A 21011-nucleotide genomic window follows, 5' to 3' on the forward strand; every position below is an offset into this window, starting at 1 on the left:
AGTGAATTGTAGGACTCTAACAGGAATCCCTATCCATTTATCTCAACTGCCATTCTTGGGAGGAAGATAGGAAGAGAACTAGAACTTTTGATATTGATATGTAAGATATGTTATAAATATATTGAGACTAGCTTTTACAATAATGGCTTTATGGACTTTTTCTCTTCACAGTACAGAGTATTTTAATCTTTAGGGGACCAAGATGTCAGATCCAAACAAAGCTGCCATTGCAGCAGAAAAAGAGGCTCTGAACTTGAAGTTACCTCCCATTGTTCGTCCCCCTGAAGACATAGGTGTTGACACACCAGCACAAAGTAAGTTGCTGAGTTACAGAAGATCCAAGGAGCAGCAGAAGACAATTAATCAGTTAGTGTAAGTAGCACATTAGTAAATAATCCTTGTTTGGAATTTGAGTGAAATAATCAGTGTTTGCACACTCCTAAAACGTCTTAACTATTTCGGTTGTTCATGAGCAAAATACCATCTTCAAATTCAATTAGGAAAACAATTGAAAAAGTAATAGTAATGAGAATAAATGTTGTACAGTGCTTACAGTGTTTATTCTAAGCATTGTTTTTATTGTTTTACATATACTTCTCACAACAGCCCTATAAGATGGTTACTCTTGTTACTGCTATTTGTAGATGAGTGAACCGAGGTGCAGAAAAGTAACTTGCCTGAAGGTCTCACAACTTGGATTTGGATCCAGACAGTCTAGTCCTAGAGTTCACATACTTTGAACACCACACTATTCCTCCTCATGATATATGATAACCATACTGGTTCCTGAAAGTAAAAGCAAGTTACTGGGCCTCTACAAATAGCATTGCCCTTGAGCAAACACTTAGTAAAAAATGTTGAAACTACTTGTACTTAAAATTTTTTTCTATACAGAAGAAAATAGAGTCTAACATCCTGCCCTTTCCCCTCCAATTTAGTGGAAATTAAAACTAATTTAGGGACTTCCCTGGTCTTCCAGTGGTTGAGAATTCGCCTGCCAATGCAGGGGACATGGGTTTGATCCCTAGTCTGGGAAGATTTCCCATGTTGCAGGGCAACTAGGCCTGTGTGCCACAAGTACTAAGCCCACTCACCAAAACTGCTGCAGCCCACGAGCTCTTCTCTTTAACAAGAGAAGCCACCACAATGAGAAGTGCACGTACCACAACTAGAGAAAGCCTGGGCATGGCAACGAAGACCCAGCGCAGACAAAAAACAAATTAACAAAAACACACAGATAATGTAGGCTGCTGCTGCTAAGTCGCTTCAGTCGTGTCCGACTCTGTGCGACCCCATAGACGGCAGCCCACCAGCCACCCCCGTCCCTGGGATTCTCCAGGCAAGAACACTGGAGTGGGTTGCCATTTCCTTCTCCAATGCGTGAAAGTGAAAATTGAAAGGGAAGTCGCTCAGTCGTGTCCGACTTGTAGCAACCCCATGGACTGCGGCCTACCAGGCTCCTCTGCCCATGGGGTTTTCCAGGCAAGAGTACTGGAGTGGGGTGCCATTGTCTTCTCTGATAATGTTGGCACCAGCTACCAAAGGCTGTGATAAGGATGGTTCATTCAACTCATGGTAGGTACCTGACTCTGCTGGACTCTGGGAATAAATAAGAAAAAAACGTTGAGCTCACCTGTCAGATGTGAACTTGACACTGAACTATAAAACAGGGAATTTCTCTCTGGTGGATTTCTGCTTATCCTTCTGAATTCACTTTCCCTTTTTGGTCTGCCTCCTTTATACATATTTTCACAACTGACTACATTTTTCTCTCTGTTATATTGTTATGATCATTTTGCTGCTAGTTAAAATAAGTTAGGGGCTTCCCTGATGGCTCAACAGATAAAGAATCCGCCTGCAGCACAGGAGACACACAAGACTCGAGTTTGATCCCTGGATCTGGAAGATCCCCTGGAGGAGGGCATGGCAACTCACTCCAGTATTCTTGCCAGGAAAATCCCATGGACAGAGAACCCTGATGGGTTACAGTCCATGGTGCAAGAGTGGGCTACAGTTGATGGTACCAAAGTTGAACACAATTTAGCAACTAAACCACCACCGCCATTAATCATATAACTTCTTTAGAATTACATTTTTATTAGTCAGTCAATCTTCTAATCATATTTAAATCCAAATGTATAAAGTATATTAATGGTAGTATAGATATTGTTAGATACTTTTTACCCCTTTCATTTCTAAGACTCTGATCAATGTTTCAGTAGACTTAGACTGGAGAAAAAAGGAGTTCCTTAGGAGTTACATGTTGTTCTTGCTCCAGAACCTTTCATAATCTCAAGAGTGTCATGTTGAACTACTTGAAGTTCCATGAATATATTATATTTTTTACATTTAGTGAAAAAGGAATTTCGCAGTTGTTTCCTCACATTTTATTCACTGGAGATTATTTTTCTGCCTGAATACTTATACTGTTTATTCAAGGCTTAGGTTTTGAATCACTTTCTCTGGAAATCCTTATCCTAATCCCTTTTGTGCAGCTTTAACCCTTTCTATAATGCATATTTCTCTTACATCTGTTTAACAGATATTAAGTATCTACTGATTCACAGACACTGTGCTTGTTACTAGAAAGACCATAGAGAATACAACATAAAGGACTGTAGTCTTTTCAGAAGCTTATATTCTGGTAGGAGGAGGCAGATAGTAAACACAATAAAAATAAAAAATAAAAAGATTATATTAATCCTTTAGATGGTGATAGATCCTGTGAAGAAATAAAACAGTGGGATAGAGAAAGTGTTTCTAGGAACATTGCAGGTAAGTCCTGTAGACATGATATTTAGAGATTTAAAGAGTAAGAAGCTTGTCATTTAAATGAACATGGGAACACCACTCCAGCAAAGGGGATAGCAAGCATGAAAGCCCTGAAATGGGAATGCTTTCAGTGTGTTTTAGGAGCTGACAAATTGTCAATGCCACTAGAGTATCAGGGACCTGGGGAAGAGTAGAATCAGATGAGGTCTGTAGACAGAGTTCTGGGAATAAAGTGGGATATAAGGAATCCTGGGCAGAACTGGGCCCCCTGCTAGAAGCAGGTCCTGGGAACACTTGACTGAGCAAAGATAGAAAATTATTCTGTAGCTTTCCAGATTTCCAGGGATGAGACACTTCTTCCTTGGCCACTGTCTACCTCTTGATTCAGACCAACCTTTCTCTTCTTTACCACATGTAGTCTCTCACACGGTCCTTTGAAATTATCCAGTTTTGTTTATCTGCTTTTGATTGTGAACACAAAAAGGAAAAACAGGGAGTGAAAAGGCTCCTTCTTATATTCTTCTCAGCTCTTTTTTTCAAAATTGATTATTTATAGCAGAAGGAGAAAACACACTCCAGAAAATTATTGCTATATTAAAGAGTGGTATTTATATATAAAGAGCTCAAGGAAGTTAGACATATTTATCTTGGGATTGTTACAGTACAAGGTAGCTAGTGCCAACTGGATAAGGATAAGGCAAAGTCCTTGAAAGCATTGATTATTGAGAGCAAGGCTGCTCAGGGAGATAGTGACAGATAAAGGGATGTCTGGCCTGGGCCTTGACAATTAACAAAGAAAATAGGAAGAAGGATATTCCAAGTATGTTTTCTACTCCATGTGAGAAAGCCTTTGGAATTTAATTTAGTCAGGCTTCATAAAACTCAACAGGGAAATGAAGCTACTCAAGAAATCTAATTCAGTTTTATACTGTTTTAGTAAATGAAGAATGTCTAGAATGTGGAAGAGAAAAATTTTCACTCTGCACTGATCAAGCAATATCTGGAATTCTTGGCTTATATTTTAAGAGGGACATTGATAAACCATTATAGCTAATGAGGAGAGTGAGAAGTCGTGAAACTGCCTAATTTGAAGAGAAGTGACTTGTTTAATGGGGAAGAGTATAGACTCTGGCATTAGACAGGCCTGAATTCATATTCCATCTCTGTAGCTTATTAGCAATGTAATAAGCTGTCAGGTAATTTTACTTATGGCAAGTCAGGTAAGTTTACTTATCTTATTCTTCCTATCTGTAAGATGGGAATATAGTGGTTGTCTTGTAGGGTTTCTATGAGAGTTAAATGAGATCCACTTTTATAAAGATCTTAAGTCAGGGCCTGTTGTTGTTCAGTCGCTAGGTTGTGTCTGACTTTTTGCGGCCCCATGGACTGCAGCATGCCAGGCTTCCCTGTTCTTTACTGTCTGTGAGTTTGCTCAGATTCATGAGTCGGTGATGCTATCTAACCATCTCATCCTCTGCCACCCTCTTCTCCTTTTGCCTTCAATCTTTCCCAGCATCAGAGTCTTTTCCAGTGAGTCGGCTCTTCACATCAGGTGGCCAAAGTATTGGAGTTTCAGCTTCAGCATTAGCCCTTCCAATGAATAATCAGGGTTGATTGCATTTAGGATTGACTGGTTTGATCTTCTTTCTGTCCAGGGAACTCTCAGGAGTCTTCTCCAAGCCCCAAGTTTGAAAGCATCAGTTCTTCAGCACACAGTCTTCTTTATGGTCCAACTGTCACATCCGTACACGACCACTGGAAAAACCATAGCTTGGACTATACAGACCTCTGTCGGCAAAGTGATGCCTCTGCTTTTTAATATGCTGTCTAGGTTTGTCATAGCTTTTCTTCCAAGGAGCAAGTATCTTTTAATTTCATGGCTGCAGTCACTGTCTGCAGTGATTTTGGAGCCCAAGAAAATGAAATCTGCCACCGTTTCTACTTTTTCCCCATCTATTTGCCATGAAGTGATGGGACTGGATGCCATGATATTAGTTTTCTTAATGTGTTGAGTTTTAAGCCATCTTTTTCACTCACCTCTTTCACCCTCATCAAAAGACTCTTTAGCTCCTCTTCCCTTTCTGCCATAAGGGTAGTATCATCTGCATATCTGAGGTTGTTGATATTTCTCCCAGAAGTCTTGGTTCCAACTTGTGATTTATCCAGCCTGGCATTTCACGTGATATACTCTGTATATAAGTTAAATAATTAGGGTGACGATATACACCCTTGATGTACTCCTTTCCCAGTTTTGAACTCCTTTCCCAGTCCTTTGTTCCATGTCCAGTTCTAACTGTTGCTTCTTGACCTGCATACAGATTTTTCAGGAGGCAGGTAAGGTGGTCTGGTATTCCCATGTCTAAGAATTTTCCACGGTTAGTTGTGATCCACACAGTTAATGGCTTTAGCATAGTCAATGAAGCCAATGCCTAGGATGTGATAAAGTTGTCATAAATGGCAACTTATTGACAGGAATGGTCAAAGGAACTGAATACGTATCACTAAGTTTTGGAGGGGTAATATAGAAGAGGAATGTGATTTTGTTTTTTGTATATATAGCTCCAGAGTATAGAAGTTAAAAGCATACAGCTCAATATAAGAAATTTGTTTCTAAGAATATGGCAATAAGTTGGGCTACCTCAGAAAATGATGAGTATCATCTCCCCTCAGTCATCCTGGGGTACAGTTTGATATTTTTGAGAGTATTCACACAGCAAATAAGGTACTGAACTAGACATGCAGAATCTTTCCCAAATCCACTATTCTGATCATCCGTTCTACAGGTATTTATTGACCTTGATGGACACTAGGTGGTATGGATAGAGTAGTGAGCAGAACAGATATTTGTCTATGGCGTTTACTAGTTTGGGCTTATGTGGTTCTGGTGGTCATCCTTTCCTTCAGTTTCCGGATCTCCTTTTGCCTCTGACCATGACTGCTTTGCCTCCTTCAATTGTTCTTCATCATTCCTGTCATGCTTGGCCCATCCTCCAGTCTTCTTTCTTGGGTCTCTTTTCTTTTCCTATATACTTTCTGCTTTGGCCCTCTCTTCTAGTGTATTTAGCCTTTATAAACTGGTAAATTTGTTTTCCTAAATATGTTCCGATGCTTTAAAAAAAAAAAAAACCTCAGTAACTCCCCACTGTCTACTAAATTTAAAAGCTTGCTATTTGATACTCTTAGCTAGATATTCCAATCTGCTTCTGCAAACTTATCTCCATCTGTTCCATAACTTCTGGGCAGATTGGACAGCTTATTCTCAGTTTTTGCCTTTAATTGATGTCTTGTCTCCCTGTTTCTTAGGGTCTTTGTCTGTTCAGATCTATCTGCCCAAGAAAACTTCATCACCTATGATCCTCTTCTTCATTTCAAGCTAATAGCAAATGCTAACTTGTTCACATAGCCCTCATAGATGCCTTCTGATAGAGTGAACTTGTCCCTCCTCTGAACCATCAGTGTCTCATACTTCCCCCCCGCCCACCCTTTTTATATGGCGTCCTGATCTTATCCTCCCACCCTTTCAGATTATAAATTCCTTGAAATTTCTCACTGCAATATTTTAATAAAGCCTAGTAGGATATCTTGCATATATAAACATTCAGTAAGTATTTATTTGGTGACAGATGAGTGGATTATATGATAATATAATTTCATTTAAAGAAGTTATATTTTATGGAGAATAAATTGTTACATTCAAAATTGTTTATGGAGCACCTATTTATGTGCCAGGGATCAAGATCATCCCCAAGAAAAAGAAATGCAAAAAAGCAAAATGGCTGTCTGAGGAGGCCTTACAAATAGCTGTGAAAAGAAGAGAAGCAAAAGGCAAAGGAGAAAAGGAAAGATATACCCATTTGAATGCAGAGTTCCAAAGAATAGCAAGGAGAGATAAGAAAGCCTTCCTCAGTGATCAGTGCAAAGAAATAGAGGAAAACAATAGAATGGGAAAGGCTAGAACTCTCTTCAAGAAAGTTAGAGATACAAAAGGAATGTTCCATGTAAAGATGGGCACAATGAAGGACAAAAATGGTATGGACCTAACAGAAGCGGAAGATATTAAGAAGAGGTGGTAAGACTACACAGAAGAACTATACAAAAAAGATCTTCATGACCCAGATAATCACTGTGGTATGATCACTCACTTAGAACCAGACATCCTGGAATGCGAAGTTAAGTGGGCCTTGGAAATCATCACTACGAACAAAGCTAGTGGAGGTGATGGAATTCCAGTTGAGCTATTTCAAATCCTGAAAGATTATGCTGTGAAAGTGTTGCACTCAATATACCAGCAAATTTGGAAAACTCAGCAGCGGCCATCGGACTGAAAAGTCAGTTTTCATTCCAATCCCAAAGAAAGGCAATGCCGAAGAATGTGCAAACTACTGCACAATTGCACTCACCTCACATGCTAGCAAAGTAATGCTCAAAATTCTCCAAGCCAGGCTTCAGCAGTACATGAACCATGAGCTTCCAGATATTCAAGCTGGATTTAGAAAAAGCAGAGGTATCAGAGATCAAATTGCCAACATCCGCTGAATCATTGAAAAACCAAGAGAGTTCCAGAAAAACATCTATTTCTGCTTTATTGACTCTACCAAAGCCTTTGACCCTGTGGATCACAACTGGAAAATTCTTCAAGAGATAGGAATACCAAGAGATGGGAATACACTGCCTCCTGAGGAATCTGTATGGAGGTCAGGAAGCAACAGTTAGAACTGGACATGAAACAACAGACTGGTTCCAAATAGGGAAAGGAGTACGTCAAGGCTGTATATTGTCACCCTGCTTATTTAACATATGCAGAGTACATCATGAAAAACTCTGGGCTGGGTGAAGCACAAGCTGGAATCAAGATTGCCAGGAGAAATATCAGTAACCTCAGATATGCAGATGATACCACCCTTATGGCAGAAAGCAAGGAAGAACTAAAGAGCCTCCTGATGAAACTGAAAGAGGAGAGTGAAAAAGTTGGCTTAAAGCTCAACATTCAGAAAACTAAGATCATGGCATCTGGTCCCATCACTTCATGACAAATAGATGGGAAACAGTGACAGACTATTTTTTTAGGCTCCAAAATCACTGCAGATGGTGATTGCAGCCATGAAATTAAAAGACGCTTGCTCCTTGGAAGAAAAGTTATGACTAACCTAGACAGCATATTCAAAAGCAGAGACATTACTTTGCCAACAACGATCTGTCTAGTCAAAGCTATGGTTTTTCCAGTGGTCATGTATGGATGTGAGAGTTGGACTGTGAAGAAAGCTGAGCGCCGAAGAATTGATGCTTTTGAACTGTGTTGTTGGAGAAGACTCTTGAGAGTCCCTTGGACTGCAAGGAGATCCAACCAGTCAAATCTAAAGGAAATCAGTCCTGAATATTCATTGAAAGGACTGATGCTGAAGCTGAAACTCCAATACTTTGACCACCTGATGCAAAGAACTGACTCATTTGAAAAGACCCTGATGCTGGGAAAGATTGAAGGCAGGGGGAGAAGGGGATGACAGAGGATGAGATGGTTGGATGACATCACCAACTCAATGGACATGAGTTTGAGTAAACTCCGGGAGTTGGGATGCCTGGCTTGCTGCAGTCCATGGAATCACAAAGAGTCAGACACGACTGAGGGACTGAACTGACTGATTATGTGCCAGATACTGTTCTGGGTATCGAGGATAAGGCAATGAATAAAATGGTTTACAACACATAATATGTCAAGTGGTGCCAAGCAGTATGAAGCAAGGAAAGTGAGGATAAAGAGGATGGATAGTGAAGGACGTGCTACTTAGTAAGGGTAAGGGAGATATCTGACAAGGTGATGTTTGAATAGAGATAATACATATAAGGGCCCATATCAGATTAACTTAAAAATTGTGAGGTTATAATTGAAAATTATGGGCTATTATTTATAGTCTCCTTTTATATTACACATAAATATGAAAATTAAAGACTAATTGATAATGGTAATTGAGATTTTTTTTATAGAAAAGTAAGATAAAGAACCCTTGAATATCTCTTAAGTATAATTGAAAAATAATCAAATAATAATGTTTTAATATATCTTAATGTTACATTCAAGACAGTCATACATTTTTCTAACTGTAAATTTCAGAATTGAAGGAGCCAAAAGGAATTTAGACAGAACACTGGGTAAAAGAACATCTTCATCACCAGAGCCAGATTATCCTCCAACTGTAGGTTTATATTTTCTCTTTAAAAACTGTTAATGATATACTATTTTAACTATTGTTTTAAGTCAATGTCAATATAAGTAGTATTTTTAAAGAATAATGCATATATTTAAAACTTTTTATGTTTTTATTAAAAATAGTAAAATTACTTTAAAAACTTTCTTGATTTAATTATATCTTATTTGTTTGCTTTGACAGATGACCAGTGAAATTAAAAAGAAAGGAGTGAGTTGAATTTTTTATATTTCTTGTTTTGAAAATGTTCAAACTGTTACAAAGCAGTTCCTTCTAAGACCACCTGCTATATTCCATCCTAGAGAAGAATTTAGAAGCAGATTATCTCCTTTGCCTAAGGGAACAAGCATGTCATGATGACAATGCAGGTTTTACAAGTTACGTTCTCGTTGCCATTCATTATTTGAGGATTAATTGTAAATATTTTTTTTGTTCTTATCCCAAAGAAAAAAATATTCAAAGTGGTAGTTATAAAGGAAATGCATTTCCATTTTTATTGTGCTGATATTGATGTAATGATGACTACTTATTTAGAATTTATTGTGTTCTACTCACATGCTAGATGACAGAAATTAAAAAAAAAAAAAAGACACTGAGTGCATGGGTGACAAAGTGCAACCGTGACATGCTTGTTGGAAAGATGATAACATGTAAAATTTATTTAGCAGTAAAGGATATGGAAAGTTATGGAGCTGGTTACACAGAAGAGAAATATATGAAGCATATTCCCAAATGGGGCTACAGGCTTTCTAAATCCCTTAAATTTCCCCCTCAGGATAGAGGACTAAGAGTACCTTCCTACCGACTGCTTATCTTTGGAAGAACCTCATTTTAGCTATTTCAAGTTTTTCTGTCTTTTAAAGTGTTCCTCTCCTTCCTCTGCCTCACAACTTTTCTAGAGACTTTGGTTGTGGATTTTTCCCTTTACTAGGTGTAAGAACCCTAGTAAAAACAACTCCAAAACATTTATAAATATTTAATGTGAGGCTGGGTGAATGGCAAGTTATTTTTGGGTGTATGTGTTTAACATCCTCATTTTTTCATCTACAGTTTTTGCCTTTAGTGTCTTACAATCCAAAGTAGGTACCTGGGTATAAAATAATCATTCATGCTTAAAGCCACTGCTCTTGGCAACCTGGCTTCTAAGAACTTCACCACTTCATCACTAATTTCACTAATGACCACTAGTTGCCAAACCAAAAGGATGTTTTTCCAATATTTCTCTCCCTAGACCTCCAGGTAACTTTTTAAAACCTTTTATTTTTACATAATTGAATACTTGTTATCAATGTAACAGAATAGATGACTCAGAAATAGACCCACAGCTATAAACAGTTGTTTCTGATAGAAGTGCAAAAAATCAGTTCAATGGAAAAAGGATAATCTTTTCAACAAATGGAGTGGAGCAATTGGAACCTCATTAAAAAAGAAAACAATGAAAGAAATAAACAACAAGAACCTTCAAACCTCAGCCTAAACTTTGCACCTTGAACGAAAATTAACTAAAAATTGATCATAGATTTAAATGTAAAGCAAAACTATTAAACTTTTAGAAGAATATCTAGGAGTAGGCAGAGAATTCTTAGACATGACATCAAAGCATAATTCATATTAGGGACCTAAATGTAAGACTGGAAACCTTAAAACTCCTAGAAGATAATATAGGCAGAATACTCATTAATGTAAAGAACAGCAACATTTTTTAGGATCTATCTCTTACGGCAAAGAAAGCAAAAGCAAAAATAAACAAATAGGTCCTAATTAAACTTAAAAACTTTGGCACCACAAAACCATCACCAAAATGAAAACATTCCTACTGAATGGGAGAAAATATTTGCAAATTATGTGACTGATAATGCATATGAACAGCTCATACAACTCAATATCAAAAAAATAAACAGCCTGGGACTTCCTTGCTTGTCCAGTGGTTAAGAATCTGCTTTCCAATGCAGGGAACACGAGTTCAATCCCTGGGCCGAGAACTAAGATCCCACATGCAGTGGGGCAACTAAGCCCACACGCCACAGTTAAGACCTGATGCCACCAAGTAAATAAATATTTTTAAAGACCTGATTGAAAAATGGGCAGAAGACCTGAGTAGACGTTTTTCCAAAGAAGACATACAGATGGCCAATAGGCACATGATAACATGCTCAATACTTGTTCATCATTCACTCATCAGAGAAATATAAATGAAAACCACAATGAGATATCATGTCATACCTGTCAGAATGGCTGTCATTAAAAAGACCACAAACAACCAATGTTGGTGAGGATGCAGAGAAAAGGGAACATTTGTACACTGCTGGTGGGAACATAAATTTGTGTGGCCACTATGGGAAACTGCGGCGGTTCTTCAAAAAACTAAAAAATAGAACTACCATATGACCCAGCAATTCCATTTCTGGGTATACACCCTAAGAAAACAAAAACACTAAGTCAAAAAGATAAATGCACTCTAATGTTCACAATAGTATTATTTACGATAGCCATGTAAAAGAATGAAAAATTTCCATTTACATCACCAAGTGAAATGAGTCAAGCAGAGAAAGATAAATATTGTATACTTTCACTTATACGTGGAATCTAAAAAAACAAACGAGGGAACACAACGAAACAGAAACAGACTCACAGATAAAGAGAACGAAATCGTGGTTGCCAGTGGGGAGAGGAAAGGGAGGAGGAGCAAGACAGGGGTAGAGGATTAAGAGGTACAAACTACTGTATATACAAAAGCTATAAGGATACACTGTACAACACAGGGAATATATATTGCTAATATTTTATAAAAACTTTAAATGGAGTGTAATCTATAAAATTTTTTAATCATTATGTGGTATATTTGAAATTAATATATATTGTAAATCAACTATACCTCAATTTTAAATAGCACAATCCATGGATAAACCACTAAATTATATGTCATCATGGAGAAGAAAATGGCAACCCATTCCAGTATTCTTGCCTGGAGAATTCCATGGACAGAGGAACCTGGCGGCCTATAATCCATGGGGTTGCAGAGTCGAACGCGACTTAGTGACTAAAACAACAACAATATATGTCATCAAAATTAAAAACTATTCTATGTGAAAGACTCTGTTAAGAAGATGAAAAAACATGCTACATACTGCAATAACTTTTTGACAAATCACATATCCAACAAAGGATTTGGATTTAAAATATTTAAGAACTCTCAAAACTCAATAGTATAAAAATAATCCAGTTAGAAAATGAGTAAAAGACATGGATAGACATTTTACCAAAGAGGATATATGGATGGCAAATAAGCACACCAGATGCTCAATATCATTAACTATTTGGGAAATGTAAATTAAAATTATGACAAGTTAATCACTACGTACCCATTAGAATGGCTAAAAAAGAAATAGTGACAATTCTAGCTGACTTTTGACACTGCTGAATATTCATTTCTTTTAAATGCCTTTATACTTATTTTTCTGTTTCTTTAAATGTTGTTTCCCTGTCATCTTCATGGGTTTCTCTTCCTTGTTGACTGTGGCTTGCTAGTTTTCCTTGAATCTTCCTGGATGATTCTCTTCTTATTTCAAGTACCTTTCATATTTTGATGACTCCCATAGATTCTGATGCACAAATACCTCAAATTCAACATGTCAGGAAAAAATGAACTTATCAGTTTCTTCCATAATACTTCTATTCCTCTTTATTCTTTATTCTAATTATCACTATTTATCCAGTCACTCATGATTGAAGCACCAGTGTCTTAACTTCTTTTTCCCCTTTCCCATTGCCCACCTGCCATATAGTTAGTCCCTGAATACTACGAATATTTTTCCAATTAGTCCTCTTCTTGCCCTAGCCTTAGACTGGGCCTTCATCTTTTGCCTTGACTCTAGCAGCCATCAGTGGCTTCCCGTAACCTATAGAATTAAATCTTAACGTGCATGCAAAGCTTTCTGTAATGTGACTCCTACCTAGCCTCTTGCCTCTCCTCTTGCCACTCTCTCTATCGTATCTTACGCTTCACCAGCACAGACTGGCTTATTCATCCTTGAGGAAATATATCATTTCTCACCACACTGCTTTTGCCTGGCACATCCTCTCACCATCCATGCTTCCTTTTACCCGGCGGTATCTACTTCAGCTCAGTTATCATCCCCAGGGAGTCTACCCTATTCCAATGGGTTTGGATAGATGGCTTCTTATTTGCTCCTATTATGTTAATACACTGCTTATTTTTGTTATTTTACTTAGCACATTGTTTTAGGTATCCCCTTGATCTTTTTATGTATTACAGTGATCTATTTTCTAGTTTTGAGGCTAGGAATTGCTTCTGTTTGAACATCTTTGTGTCTTTAACAACTATGTTCAGTTCAGTTCAGTTCAATCGCTCAGTCATGTCCGACTCTTTGCGACCCCATGAATTGCAGCACGCCAGTCCTCCCTGTCCGTCACCAACTCCCGGAGTTCACTCAGACTCATGTCACATCGAGTCAATGATGCCATCCAGCCACCTCATCCTCTGTTGTCCCCTTCTCCTCCTGCCCCCAATCCCTCGCAGCATCAGAGTCTTTTCCAATGAGTCAACTGTTCGCATGAGGTGGCCAAAGTACTGGAGTTTCAGCTTTAGCATCATTCCTTCCAAAGAAATCCCAGGGCTGATCTCCTTCAGAATGGACTGGTTGGATCTCCTTGCAGTCCAAGGGACTCTCAAGAGTCCTCTCCAACACCACAGTTCAAAAGCATCCATTCTTCGGCGCTCAGCTCTCTTCACAGTCCAACTCTCACATCCATACATGACCACAGGAAAAACCATAGCCTTGACTGGACGGACCTTAGTCGGCAAAGTAAAACCATAGATAGCCTTGACTAGATGGACCTTAGTTGGCAAAGTAATGTCTCTGCTTTTGAATATACTATCTAGGTTGGTCATAACTTTTCTTCCAAGGAGTAAGTGTCTTTTAATTTCATGGCTGCAGTCACCATCTGCAGTGATTTTGGAGCCCTCAAAAATAAAGTCTGACACTGTTTCCACTGTTACCCCATCTATTTCCCATGAAGTGATGGGACCGGATGCCATGATCTTTATTTTCTGAATGTTGAGCTTTAGGCCAACTTTTTCACTCTCCACTTTCACTTTCATCAAGAGGCTTTTAAGTTCCTCTTCACTTTCTGCCATAAGGGTGGTGTCATCTGCATATCTGAGGTTATTGATATTTCTCCTAGCAATAGTGGATACTCAATAAATGCTTGTTGAATTAAAAAATATAAATAATTATGTTCAATTAAATACAACAGGTATTGTGACAGAAGTATGAAGAGACTACAGTGGGGACCTAAAGTAGGAAGTTTTCAAAAGAAACTTTGAAGCACGTGGTTTCACTTAGAAAAATCAGACATCTCTTTGCTGAAGGAAGAATGCTTACAACTGGAATATACATTCTTCCTTCTATATATATTATGGGGTAATTGGTGCTGTTTATTGAGATGGCTGAGACTCAGATCAGAAAACTGAGTTTCTGATCTATTTTCTAATCTGATTAGAAACTAGGAGATCAAGGGATGTCTTTTGGCTATGCTGAGTATTTCAGAAAGAACTGAGTTCTAGAGATAAAGATTTAGAACACATCAACATATACAGTTTATGGTGATGAGACTAGGTGAAGTCACCTAGGGAAAGAGGAAAGAGAAAGAGTGAGGAGAAGATCAGGTTCACAACTAGACAGAGTCAGTCTGATAAGAGATTGGGGACCACCACAAGACTTTTAAGATCAAGCAGCGTATTAGTGGAATAGACATAGAAAATAACCCTCTAGAAAAATTTTTGTGCAAGCAACTAATTGAAAAATACTTTAAATTAGATGAAAAAATGTCCAACCACGCCATTCCTTAAAAACTTCTTATTTTGAAATAATTTCAGACTAATAAAAAATTGTAAAAAGAGTACAAAGTATCCTCCTGTATATTCACTTGTTCTCATAATAGTAACATTCTTGCCTGCAACAATGATTACTATGGTGGTTGCCAGATAGTAATTTTCTTACCATTCTTTGTATGTTTTTTAGTTGGAATTTTGTATTAAGGAAGAACGTGGTCTTTTTTCTTTCTTCACTCATTCATTTATATATCAGTATATGGGCTATGGGTTTCCCAGATGGAGCTAATGCTAAAGAACCTGCCTGCTAATGCAGGGGATGTAAGAGACGTGGGTTCAATACCTGGGTTGGGAAGATCTCCTGGGGAAGGGAATGACTACCCACTCCAGTATCCTTGCCTGGAGAATTCCATGGATAGAGGAGCCTTGTGGGCTACAGTCCAAAGGGTCAAAAAGAGTTGGACACAACTGAAGCAACTTAGCATGTGTGGGCTGTGGAGTCTTATTTTAGCTATCGAATTTAACATGTTGTTATTGTCATCTATTTTGATGTTCAGCTGCCCCAAATTTGGCCACTGGGAGCACATCATGTTGCCTCTTATGTTCTTTTTAGCTTATCCCATCAACACAATAAGATGTTCCAGCCTTATACGGTAATTTTCCTGTTCTAATCCTGAAATAATCATTTCTCCAAGGATTCTTGGATCTCTTTTAGTAGAGAATGGTATTTAGAAATTGGGGCATCAGTGTAAACTATGTAACTGAGATGTAGTTGGTTCTTGGTTCCTTCAACAGAAAGAGCCAAGAAATTATTTATCTACCTATCTACCCATCTGTCCTTCCCTCTGTCATCTGTCTATCTTGAAAGCCTTGAGTTTATGTTGATGCCTCCTATTCCAATTCAAAACCACCGAGTTCTAGCCTTCCTTCTTTGCATGTTTGTTACTCCCTTTTCTCACATTCAGAAATGTGAATTTCATGAACCATAATATATTTACTTATTTTACTAAGTTCTATAACACAGGTAAACAGTTTTTAAATTGCTAACTCATGTGAGAAAAATCTACTCACTGTAGTTCAATATTTGTCTATAGTTTTATGTACTTAGCTTGAAGGCATATATCAAAATACTGTGTTCTAAAATTAGTTTGATTAGTTCTATATTCCTTTCAATGTGGCTATGTTTTTAATTTGAAATCCATTTAGGTTCATTTGTTTCTTTCTCTTTCATTTTGGCTTTTTCCTCTCATCCTTACTAATTTTCTTTATTCATGTTTTTAAGTGTGTGAAATAATAGCATATTTTAAAGTCAGAACTGCATCCAAATCTATACTCAAAGACGCATCCTTCATCCTTCTACCCTGTTCCTCCCCCCAGTACTTTCTCTCTGTTGCAACCTACTCCCTTTAAAATAACTGATGATGTTGATTTCTGGTTTATCCTTTCTGTGTTTAATATTTCATGAAGAAATAGATAAATGTTCTTATTTTCCTTTTTATCTTACACAAAATGCATCATACTATATTCTTTTGCATTTTAACTTCACAGTACACCCCAGAAATCCCCCCATATACATTTATAGAGAACTACATTTTCTCCCAGCTTTATTGAGATGTAATCTACACCTAACATTGTGTACGTTTAAGGCTTAAGATGCGCTGACTTGATTTCCTCACTCATTTTTATTGCTGCACAGAACACACCAGTGTGTTATTTATTCAGCTTCTCTCAAATATTTCTAGCATTCTGTTGCTATGAATAACCTTGTGTAAGTGTGTTTTCATACTGTTGGAGGTATGTTTTCAATTTCTAGAAGGGAGACTTCTGGATCAATCTGTAGTTTAGTTAGAAACTGCAAAATTTCTCTCAAGAAGGTTTGTACCAGTTTATGTTCCTACTTGCAGCTTGTGAGAGTGCTTGATTCACCATAGTCTTACCACAGAATATAGGGGTCATATTTTTTATTTTTTGTCATTCTGAAAGGTGACAAATGGTATCTCAATGTAGTTTTTTTTTTTCAATGTAGTTTAAATTTGCTTTCTCTAATTACGAAGATCAAACACCTTTTCATACGGTTAAGAGCTATTTTTGTTAACATTTTTATTGTGAAATTGTGGTTCATATCTCTTGTTCATTTTTCTATGTATTTTACCCTAATTTTTATGTAAACTTTAAAAAATTGTAATAAAACACATATAACATAAAATTTACCATCTTAACTATTTTAAAGTATACTGTTCAGTGGTATTAAGTATTTTCACATTGTTGTGCCACCAATCTCCAGAATATTTTCATCTTGCAAAACTGAAACTCTACACTCATTAAACACTCCCCATTTCCTCTCCCCCTAGTCCCTGCCAAGTACCATTCTATTTTTTGTTTTACATATTGACTACTCTAAATACCTCATATAAATGAAATCATAAGGTATTTTTTGTCATTGGCTTATTTCATTTAGCATAATGTCCTCAAGTTTTACTCATCTCCTAAATTTTTAAGTATTCTTTCCATTTTATTTGAGACATATTTTCTCCCAGATTGTCAGCTATCTTTTGACCTCTTTTATTATGATGGGTTTTTGCCATGAAAGCATTTTAATTTTATGCAGTCAGAATTTGTTAATTATTTTTTCTTTTCTATACCTGTAATTTGAATCATAGTTATGGAGTTTTCCCCTACACTCAAATGTAGAAGAATTTTATCAATTTTTTCTAGGCCTTGTATAGTTTTATTGTTTCAGTTATTTCCTAACCTATGTGGAAGTTATTCTTCTGTATGTTGGAAGATATCTGTTAAATTAATCTTTTTCCAAATGGCTGACCCGTTGTTCCAGAAATATGTATTAAAATCATCTTTGCTTCAGTGGTTTAGGGTGCTACATTTATTATATGCTACATTTTCCTATGTGTGGTATCTATTTCTGGACTTTCTTTTTTTTTTTTCCAGTGGTCTATTCATGTACCTATATCACACTATTCTCATTAGGGAGACTTTATAGTATGTTTTAATGTCTCCTAAGACAAGTTCTTCTTTGTAAATTTTCTTTCTCAGGGATTTCTTGGCTATTCTCACATGTTTATTTTTCTACTTGAACTTTAGGCTCAACTTGTCCAGTTCCTTAAAAATGTGTATAGATACTTTTATTGGTATTGCATTAAATTGGGGAACAAATTAAAATTTTTGTGATGTTAAAACATCTCTACCAGTCTCAGGTACTATCTTTCCATTTGTTTATGTCTATTTTTGTCAGACTACTCTTTGTTATGGGAGAATTTATAAAATTATATTATGATGCTATTGTACCAGAATATTATCTCCGAGAGATTGGGGCTTTGTTTACTACTATATCCTGAGCATTTGGAACAATACCTTTATATTTGTTGAATTAATGAATATTTGTTAACTGAAGGAATAGTTAAGTTAGCGAAGGATCTTTGTTTTGCCTTGAAAAGTGAAGAGTATACTAAAAACATTAGTTTGGAGAGAACTCATCATAAATCAATATATAAAATAGTTTCTTTGTAGGTTGTACTTTGGGGTAAAATATTTTTATTCTAAAAGCATATTATTTTTCATAATATTTTTATTGCAGAGTGCTGCATTTGCACATATATCATTGAAAGGGTACACCATTTAGAATATTTATTTTTTCTTATTATATTCTCAGTTCAACTATATTTATTTGAAGCAATGTGTAGAGAGTAGTCCGATAGTACCTATTCAGCAGGAATGGCTGGATCACATGTTAATGTTGGTACCTGAGTCTTTGAAGGAAGGGAAGGAACGAGAAGAACTTGTTCAAAGTCTCATAAACGAGGTGTCACATGATTTTGAGAAAAGCATGAAGAGATATTTGGGTAAGTAGCATTTAACACACACCAAGCTTACTTGTTCCCCTGCCTACCCCAATCAAAAGCAGAAATATGAATAATAAACATTATATGTTTAGATGAATATATTTTTAGAGTTGTAATTTTGAGCCTATAATAAAATCTTTGTAATTCATGGACACTGTTTTTAAGGGCACTTTTGTGATTTTTAATGTGCCTATTAACTAATAGTTTTTTAACTTTTTACTTTGTCTTTATGGTTGTAGTTATGCTACTTATAGGATTGTAAGAAAGTATTAGTGTGTCTGGGGAGATTTATTAGAGAAATAACCTTTGAAAATCTTAATTGGATTAATTTTTTTAAGTTATTATGCCAGTGACCTTGGTAGGTATGATGAAAATAGTTGAGGACTTATTAAAGCTTTACTGTATTTAAATTCACTTTCAAAGTAGGGCCAAAATAGTACCAAAAGCTTAATTTTGTTTCAAAAAAGGGACTTTTTTCTTATACTAATTTTGATGTATATTAAACTATACTACTCATTTTCAAAAGTTGAAACTTTGATTTCAGTAGGTCTTGCAAAGATTTTCAAGAAGTATTTATCTATCTATAAAATACTGTTTTTCTTTTTTTTTTAGTGAGAAGTGTTCTGGTGAGACCTGATATTAATTGGCTTGAAGATGAAGGTGGCCCTTTACCTGAATCCCCTGTGTGAGTAAATCTTTTAAAAAACAGTACTGCATCTAGGTTTTGATTACAGACTGAAAATAAACTGATCAATCTTACATTCAAGGCTAAAATTATGAAGCTCAAAAGTGTTTTCAAAACATGTAAAAGAATTGTAATACTGTTTTTTTTCCTCCCCTAAATGTATCCTCTACATTGGACTTACCTAGTTGTTGATTATACACTTATGAGAACCTTTATAGATGTATAACTCAACTTGGTCTTTCGTAAGTAAGCTTTGGAGTATGCCAGACAGATTTCTCCATCTCTGCTCCCTAATCCTAAGGACCAAGTTTGTTTATGTAGGGTGACTGAGCCAGAGTACAGTGGAAGTTAAGGAACTCATGCATGGCCCATCAGCCTTCCTTACGCACCAATGATCTCTCTATTCTCTCTGAAGATAATGAACTCTCAAGATCTTGATGTATTTTTGTTACATGCCTATCTACTAAGTTTCCCATTGCTGACCACATTTCTCTCTTCTCAATCCCCAGTCTTCTCACTTTGATACTAATTCTATGCCATAAATATTACTTACTAAAATTTAGAATGTGTCATTTGAATCCTGTTTTATGCAGTGTTTTGCTTTTCCAGAGGCCTGGATTATTCTAAGCCTTGGCATTCTAACTATCTGCAGACAAGAAACCAAATATTAGCTAATTTGCACATTGTTCATCCAACCATGAAAATGTTACTGGACCTTGGCTATACAACATTTGCCAATATGGTTTTGCTAGACTTAACTGGAATTAGGTAAAATCCCATATTTATTAATTAACATTTAAAATTTGAATGTCTTCTGCTTGAGTCTTTATATTTTTGACTGTATAATTTTTATAACTGATAAATAGGAGTTTTTACATTAAAAAATTTTTAGCTTGTCTTACTTGCTTCACTCATTTTGTATCATGACCAGTTTGTTTGCTTTAAATCATTTTTTTTCTCATAAACAGAAGTAAAGGCCCAATTGATTGTGACTCACTAAGAAATGATTTATCAATACAAGTTAGAAAGGCAGAAGAGAAGATAATGAACACTTGGTATCCAAAGGTTATAAATCTCTTTACCAAGAAGGAGGCACTAGAAGGCATTAAACCTGAGAAACTGGATGCATTTTATAACTGTGTTTCCACACTTATGTCAAATCAGGTAAATAGATTTTGTATATTTTAAATGATAATGTTAATAAAGTTAATTTAGCATTTTATGAGGTATAATGCTATATAATTATTTTGAAATAAAGTAAGAGAGATCTTTACTAGTTTAACTGAACAATACTTCATTTCTGGAAGCAGTGTAAAATGAGAGGTAACTCTAGAATTACGTGTCAATATTATGGGTGATTACTGGACTCATGCTGAAAGGCTATAAGCTAATTATCTATAGCTTTATTAATAAAAGGACTATCCTAGAGAATGTATTTTTGAACTTATGAAATTCTAGGTTAATTGATTATCATTTTGTTCTTAGTAAAATCTTGATTTGAAATGTTATTGATCATTTTTAAATGACAGAGGATATGAATTTTATACAATTATTTTATTGGCTCCTTGAATTTTTACTATTGTAAAAATATAACCCTAGAAAAATAGTTTTGAATAAAAAGTTTTCCTTTTTGTAAAGAT

At 36.2% G+C, this 21011-nt stretch overlaps 1 protein-coding gene across 1 annotated transcript in view; it reads left to right on the forward strand.

Annotated features, from left to right (window-relative positions):
• Positions 1–202: 202 nt before the first annotated feature.
• Positions 203–21011, forward strand: part of DNAH12 (dynein axonemal heavy chain 12) — a 166675-nt gene continuing 145866 nt past the window's right edge. The window contains exons 1-7 of the mRNA XM_068981725.1: positions 203–372; positions 8882–8963; positions 9159–9185; positions 18497–18686; positions 19299–19371; positions 19981–20139; positions 20340–20535. Coding sequence (XP_068837826.1) covers positions 203–372; positions 8882–8963; positions 9159–9185; positions 18497–18686; positions 19299–19371; positions 19981–20139; positions 20340–20535 — 897 coding nt within the window. The remainder of the gene's footprint in view (positions 373–8881; positions 8964–9158; positions 9186–18496; positions 18687–19298; positions 19372–19980; positions 20140–20339; positions 20536–21011) is intronic.

The sequence above is a fragment of the Capricornis sumatraensis genome, chromosome 10 (assembly GCF_032405125.1).
Source record: "Capricornis sumatraensis isolate serow.1 chromosome 10, serow.2, whole genome shotgun sequence".
NCBI classification, from domain to species: Eukaryota; Metazoa; Chordata; class Mammalia; order Artiodactyla; family Bovidae; genus Capricornis; species Capricornis sumatraensis.